Raw genomic sequence first — 8234 nt, forward strand, 5'->3', positions numbered from 1 at the left:
ATTATCAAATGATATTCGGTTATGATTGTATAACAATGTAGAAAAACGTGTTCGAGTTCGCTTAACATGGGTTATTTGAAGCGAGTATCATATGATTTACATGACAACCGCCTTCACGGGTTCCCTGGTATTTGTGCGCTCACCTGTGTCTGGAATCTGAAGGCGGATTAGAGGCGTTCCCGCCGGCAGGTGCTTGCTCTGAAATTAACCCCTAAAACAACGATAATTCACACTTACCCGTATAAGATAGCCAAAGTATGACTGAACCAGCAGACAAGCCATAAAATGAAAATACCCCCAGCAGTACATAATGTCAAAATACGATCTATAGTCATATCGACATGACGACTCCCTAAAGCGGACGACGTTACTACTCAGGTATGGCACGCATGCGCATATCTTAACAGGATGAGATATATGCTAGTTACCTCGCGACTACTAACAAATCGATTTTGACGTAAAAGGTGTCTATGGATTTTTAATAAAAAGTTTGTGTAATTAACTCTTGGCCCTTATAAATGTTTATCTTCGGCCATGTATGTATAATGTGGTTCCTACGTTAGATGAAGCGTTTTCGTATTCTTTGGACCATATAGTTATAAATACAAGTAAGAGCAATGGTTTGAATAATATTATTCTAAACGCTCATTCATTCCTTATTTCCCCAATAATAGTTTTCTTGTAGATTTCAAAAACACTGGTTTATTGAAGACGAAAGGGTTATAGGCTTTGCTTTCAAGCCAAATCAGATGTATTCAGACACCAGTATAACATATGGTTTATCGACCAGAAGTACATCGATTGGCCGTTACTCAAACTCCATATATTACGCCAAAGGAAAGATCCACTGATATGCATACATGCGCCACAAGGTTTTTGAAAGCGTTATAATTTTATCATTCTTGCAAACGAGATTGTCCATATCGCAATTAAAAAATCCAGGGAAAATACACAATGTTTAAAACTTTATGATTAAACTTGTCCATGGTCCCAAAACAGACTCTACTAATATACCTTGTAAGGAAAGTAGTTTCTTAACAGAACATATGCAAATCAGGTTACCTGTCGGGAGCATTTATTTAGGTTCGGATGATACTTCAATTTTACAAATAGATATCAACAAAAGAAAATATAAACACTCATTTTTATTATTGAATATTTACTATAACATATATGTGATATCCGTATAAGTGTCATTTGCATTTAACGGAACAGATGCACTTATACCCAAGTAAAAACTACCATGTCTCCTTGTACGTGGGATTGTTTTCCTGTTGCTAATCACGACATGTCAAAGTCGCATTCAGTTCTTGTCAAATGGTGCTTGTTTGGTCGCCGGGGTTGTCATTAGCAATAAGATCAACGGAAGTGTGTACTTTACATGTTATGCCTAAACATTTGTTTTCATTTTTCACCTTGTTTACAGTGGCAATTACAGTCGAACTCGGGCAAGAAAGCTTCACCCACATTTACAGCTGATAATGCCATGTCTTGTGCCACTAATCTCGCCAAACTCGACTGATCGAGCTTCGCAGATCTATAGATAATATGTATGTCGATAGATGTACGTTCGTAAATCTAAGTGATGTTAACAGTTCGCACTAAACTCTGACTTGTCTTATCAACTTATCATGTAATAGTGTAGATCTACCCGTATTTAAGTTATAAATGCATACATTTTTAGTGAATATTCGTGTTCTGAGAGTACATATGATTCGCCTGGGGCCTACACCGTATTTCCTCCAATTTAAGCGCCCGATTTAAAGCAACTGTTCAAGAAATAAGCACCAGATCTCCAATAACCGCGAGGTGTGCCACATGATTACAATGGAGTTTTCAAATGAAATACCAATGGAGAATCTATATTTATTTCCGTTGAAACTTTGAGGGCCGGGTCTCCAATAAGCGCCGGTTCTGAGAGTTGGCTGAATTGATAAGCTTTCCTCTAATGAGGAAATACGGTATTTCAAATCCAGGCCCAGCCTAAGCACTTGGTGCCATGTTTGCAAATGTAGACATACGTTGCCTGTTTAAAATTATATATTGTACGATAAAACTGAAAGATGAGATGCATTCTAAATTACCTTTGCAGAAAACAATGTTTGTAAGTGACTTGAATCAAACTTTCGACAGAGCTAAATTTTTAATGCAACTTGTCTCAAACCCTTTTAACTCGATGTAATGCTTAAGACGAAGGAATAATCAATGATCAATGCAGACCCCAGCTTGCTCGAACTATACATGCATATATTGTCGAGTTTCCCAAGGACGACACTAGAGATCTGCAAACCATTCTTGTCGTAAGAGGCGACTAACTGGATTGGGTGGTCAGGCCCGCTGACTTGGTTAATTCATGTCATACCCGAGTTCCGTAGTCGATGCTCATGATTTCAACCCCTAGTTTATTCTGGTCAAGTCTGGATACGTCGTCACGCAGGTAGAATATTGTTGTGTAGGGCGTTAAACAAAAACAAACAAACCTGAAGACTTCTCAAACCAGTGTGGGGAATGTACTTTTAAAGCCAAATACTATAAGCCTGTACGGGGCGGTGGGGTAGCCTAATGGTTAAAGCGTTGGTCGTCACGCCGAAGACCCGGGTTCGAATCCCCACATGGGTACAATGTGTGAAGCCCATTTCTGGTGCCCCCCGCCGTGATGTTGCTGGAATATTGCTAAAAGCGGCGTAAAACCAAACTCAGTCAGTATAAGCCTGTAACTAAGGCACGGGTGAGCATATATATAAATGAAATGCAGTTATGGAAAATATATTTAGGCTACTTAAAGCTGTCCCACGTCACTTCCCGGTGAACATTTACACAGAAACCACTTCCACAAAGCAAGCAACACGCTCTTGCGAAACTCTCATTTTAGATCTATTCCATTAAAGCCCCATACTTGAATGCTACCCAACAGCCCTATACATCTGAATGGGCCTTTATGTTAAAGGCGCGCTACCAACCTTGAGTAATAATGGACCTTCATATTATATTAAACCCACGACTCTAGCACTGTCGTCACAACAATGATCACATACGTGACTTTTGATTTAAGTCAATATTTATATCTGTACACACTGAGATTTCACCAATCGATGATGAGACGCTGAACGTGGTTGGCATGGACGTCGCTACCCCCTGCAGACTGAACGTGACAAGTGGGAACATTGATCTGTGTTTGTATACTGACTTCATTTCCTTCTGCACTTGACTTGTGTGTGATTAACACAGAGTTATTAACCTTTGTTAGGTAAATAGTTTCACAATATACATGTGTATGTCATATGTATACCTAACACATCCATATTACACAGCTCACATTGAAGGATCGTCGAGCCATGCTCATCTATTGCGCATTTCCCCTATTTATAGTTTTTTTTTATAGAATTAAAACACACGTTTTTTTAATAGAAAATGAAGTGGATTCAAATTCCAAGCTAAATCAAATAAATTCAGAAAGTAGTATAATGTCTCCCTTTATATAAGTTTTACATAAGATCAGTAATCATAACTAATTAAGTCAAACACCGACCTAAACTGCAGAAAGCATATTCTTGACAGTGAAATTAATCTACCTAAAATAAGTATATACACAATTTCAAATAAGCTCACCAATTATCACTGATAGACTTTGTTGAGATATTGTATACATTTTGTTGATCATAATACTTTCATTCGTGACCATAATGAAAGAAAATGTAAAATTGCTTTAAAAGTGAGTTTTACGCCGCTTTTAGCAATATTCCAGCAACATCACGGCGGGGGGAAACCAGAAAAAGGCTTCCAATTTGTACCAATGTGGGTAATCAAACCCGGGCCTTCGGTGTGGCGAGCGAACGCTTTAACCACTAGGCTACCCTACAGCCTGCTTTAAAAATGTAAATATAGATTATGTAAAGACTATGAGTCTGCCAACATCTTGTCAGTGGATGCCTTACGTTGGCATAAATGCAGAATCTTAGCAACACTCTGACGTGGGTCGATCGGTTTTTACCGTCTTCTCCGTGTCGGGGGGTTTTGAGATCCAGAGAGAGAAAAAAGATGATGATTTTAAGGGGGGGATCACCCAGTTTGTTATGGCGAGCTAGGGGGTCATCAATTTTGTACACACTAACTAGGGGGGTCATCAATTTTGTACATAAGAATATGTGTAAAATTATGCTTAGAAATTATGTAAAGGGAGGGGGGAGTCGTTGATTTGTACATGACATGCAGGGGGTCACTTCTTTTGTACATATATTTTAGGGGGGGTGGGGGCATTCACATTGTACATGCTTCTCCATAATAATCATCATCACCCCCTCTAGCCATAAATGATGAATGGCCCCTTAGGGCTCTCTGGGTAATGCAGCCGGCTGCAATGTTTTGGAGTCATCCCATTCTCCGAACTTTTCTTGGTACTGTCCAGGTAAGCGATTTCTGGAGGTAGTCCCATTTGTTGTGAAGGTCAAAGGGGCCCTGAGCTGATGAAGAGTCTTAAAATATTGTGGAAGGATCACCCGAGACCTATTTGCTGCATTCTGTAAGTGATGATGATGATGATGATGATGATGATGATGGTAATGGTAATAATGCATTTCTAATGAACCAAATTCCATTCACCAAGTTGTTGTTGGTTGGTTGTTGAACGCCGCACTCAGCAATATTCCAGCTATATGGCGGCGGTCTGTAAATAATCGAGTCTGGACCAGACAATCCAGTGATCAACAGCACGAACATCGAGCTACACAACTGAGATACGATGACATGTTTCAACCAAGTCAGCGAGCCTGACCACCCGATCCCGTTAGTCGCCTTTACGACAAGCATGGGTTACTGAAGACCAATTCTTACCCGGATTTTAACGGGTACATTCACTAAGTGTATACTCATGGCATTATTGTGGTCAGTATATTCGGGTGCAATCGAGCTTTGACTCTGAGCTCCCCGGGAAGTATATAAACCATGTTGTCTGTATGGCTTGCAATAATAGCCACCAGGGCTGGGACGTGTCCAATTTTTCTACCCGAGTATCCCGCCCCCTTATACCCTACCCTACCCGGATACCCGTTATGTTAATTCCTGACATCAAATTTGCAAGAAATGGCAATATATTCTTCAGCCCGGAGGTAAAATTTCGAGTTTTTCAAGATCTTAACCATGTATTATATTCAAAAGAAGTGACTGTAAATTATGTCTAAATCTTCAAAGACAATATAATCATGAAAGACTAACATATTACATTGTTTAATCTGTTATTTATAGTCACATGATTATAACGGGTCCGGGTACTGTGTCCAACTCATTACCCACCCGTCCCAGCCCCAATAGCCACAGTTTCGAGCCCAAAATAGCTCAGTCTTCGTGCCATGCCAAAATGTGAACATTGCTTTATCTGTCCTATGCTTTAGATAATCTACGACAATGAACTGTTCTTTTTGGGGATCTGTATCTAGATACGCCCAAATAATCCACGATAATGCATGGTGTCGTTCGATGACACCCATGCCTTGTTACGAGTGGTGATAGCTTCTCTGTAAATCTTTAAAAAAAAACCGAGTAGTCAAATGTTCCGTTTGGTCCTGTTGTTCGCCGTTGCTGACTCGTAGAAATGTTAGCCATGTCACATCTTATATCTGATGTAGTGGCTAGAGCGTCCGCCCGGAGAGCGGAAGGTCGCGGGTTCGATCCCCGACCGCGTCATACCAAAAGACGTTAAAATATGGTACTTGTTGGTCCCTGCCTGGCGCTCGGCATTAATGGGTACAACAAGGACTGGTCGGCTCGGAGTCAGTATAATGTGTCTGAGTGGGGTATTCATGCTTCACTGCGGTATGGTATCTCAGTGGGCTAGCACTATAAAGCCAGAAGTCTGGGCTAGTACAAGCAGCCGCACATACACATACACACACACACGCATGCACGTCGTCATATGAGCGAAATACTCTCAAGCACGACGTTAAACCCAATTTCACCTCACCTCTTATATCTGAGAAGCGCCACGCTAGTCAGTTTTTCATTGGTGTGATGTTTGTGCCAACAACAACAACAACCCCAAACCCCCCCCCCACCCCGACCCCTCTCCACAGAACCCCAACCCTTTCTGCAACGTAGCTTTGCAGAGAAAGGCTTGTATTTGGGGTGTCATCGCTGCTTAAGCACTCATAAATATTTTCCAGAAAGCTTGCAAATTTTAAATACATCCCCCAAGAAGCATTTAATAATTTTAGACATCTTGTTTAAGGATTGCGGATGTATTTGTTGACGTTCATGATGGCGGTTCGTCAGCTGATGAAGACAGTGGCTCTCGTGAGCAAATTCCAGAATGCACGAAATATTGAGTTCTGTAACTCTCCGCTCGACTGACAACGTAATCACGCGACACGTTCACGTTCATTGGAACTTGAACAACAGCCGGTGACCTTAATGTTCACCTGGGCGAGGTGACCCGCTCCTGTCAATATTGCACCACAAACACCATCCGTTCTTCGTATGTTTTGTAAATAAAACACATTGACGTGCGGAATTAAAGTGAATATTTCCTACAGGGTCAGGATAATTGGTACATGTATTTCCAACAGTAACTGTATACTGTATGTCTGGCAGAGAGTTTGGCCGTTACCGTGGCAGCGGGGAATATTTTTTCCAGTTGTCACCCTCCTCGGAGGAGTGACACGGACACTTGTTAAAGCGTCATTGACCATTATGAAATTAATGCATTTTACATGAAGGGAAGGTAATTGTTATTGATTCTGATTAGACTGTACGTTTCACGTTGTTTTGGAACATTGTGACGTCATATGAAGGCTTTGTTGCAAACATCTGAGGACATCATATACAGGGCTTATGGCAGCACAGGCGATTTATGTGACGTCTCTCCAAGAATAGACCAGTTAATCTGATGTCTGCAACATGAAAAAGAAAAATAGCTAAACACATTTTCTGCATATTCTTTTAGCAATCTTCAAGCAATATCACGGCGGGGGACCCCGGAAATGGGCTTCATGCATTGACTCATACAGGGAATCGAACCCAAGTCTTCGGCGTGACGAGCGAACGCTTTAACCACTAAGCTACCCCACCGCCCCTGATGTTTGTTTATCGCACAATAACATACTCTTTGTTTAAAGATTGCATTTGCATTTGTTGAGATTCAGCTGTTCGTGAAGACAAGCCTCACGTGAGCAAATTCCATAATGAGCGAAATACTGACAGTTTTATATAGATCGATTGACCAAGTAGTCACGCGACATGTGTCCGTTCATTTAGCGACAGCTGGCGTTCATCTGGGCGAGGTGACCGGCTACAGTCAATGTTGCACCATCCATTTATCGTGTATTTTGTAATAATACACATTGACGTGCGACAATGAAGCGATTATTTCCAGCTGGGTCAAGGTTATTGGTCAAAGAATAGACCAGCTGAACTGATGTATGCACCTGGTAAGAATGAAGTGAGTGAGTGAGTGAGTATGGTTTTACGCCGCTCTTCGTTGTACGGGGACACCAGAAGTATGGTTTTACGCCGCTCTTCGTTGTACGGGGACACCAGAAATGGGCTCCACACATAGTACCCACGTGGGGAATCGTGATTAACATCATTTCTGCTGCTCTATTCTGGTCTGGTCTATTTCTGGTGTCCTCGCCGGGGTGTTGCTGGAATACTGCTCACAGCTAGCGGCGCAAACCCATACCCACTCTGAATGTCCATCGCCAAGGTTCGCCATGTACAAGAGTCACTCGAGACAAATATTTAATCGAAGATTGTCTGATAATGAACTGGTACACCTTTGGTTATCTGACTAGGCACACTGAGAAGTGTTGTTGGTCGTTGTTTCTATAAACAACATATCCAAACACGGATTCAAGAATAAAAAGACCGTAGGTAAATGGAATCTGGATGAAAGCTAACCAGAAGTTCTGTGACACAATTCAATTATTGTTGGCTAATTAGAGTAACCTGCTACTTTTACGAACTCGAGGGGCCACATTTCTAGTTCGTCAAAACCGTAGTTTGCTGCACGCATTTCGACAAAATAGACAGCAAGAGGTCGGGACGAGAAAATACAGTTCGTTTTATCCGCCAGGGTCCCGTTTCACAAAACGATCGTAGCGCTACGACAGTCGTAAGTCTATGTTAAAGTATGGGAGTTACGATCACCTTAGCGCTACCACAGTCGTACGTCTATGTTAAAGTATGGGAGTTACGATCACCTTAGGGCTACGACAGTCGTAAGTCTATGTTAAAGTATGGGAGTT

General features: G+C 41.5%; 1 protein-coding gene across 1 annotated transcript in view; it reads right to left on the bottom strand.

Moving 5' to 3' along the window:
- LOC124256637 (ceramide glucosyltransferase-like) overlaps nt 1-393 on the bottom strand; it is a 40486-nt gene extending 40093 nt beyond the window's left edge. Inside the window, exon 1 of the mRNA XM_046690613.1 lies at nt 238-393. Within this exon, the coding sequence (XP_046546569.1) occupies nt 238-335 (98 nt within the window). The 5' untranslated portion in view covers nt 336-393. The remainder of the gene's footprint in view (nt 1-237) is intronic.
- Nucleotides 394-8234: the final 7841 nt, after the last annotated feature.

The sequence above is a fragment of the Haliotis rubra genome, unplaced genomic scaffold (genome assembly GCF_003918875.1).
Source record: "Haliotis rubra isolate DU_JTF1 unplaced genomic scaffold, ASM391887v1 Scf633, whole genome shotgun sequence".
NCBI lineage: Eukaryota > Metazoa > Mollusca > Gastropoda > Lepetellida > Haliotidae > Haliotis > Haliotis rubra.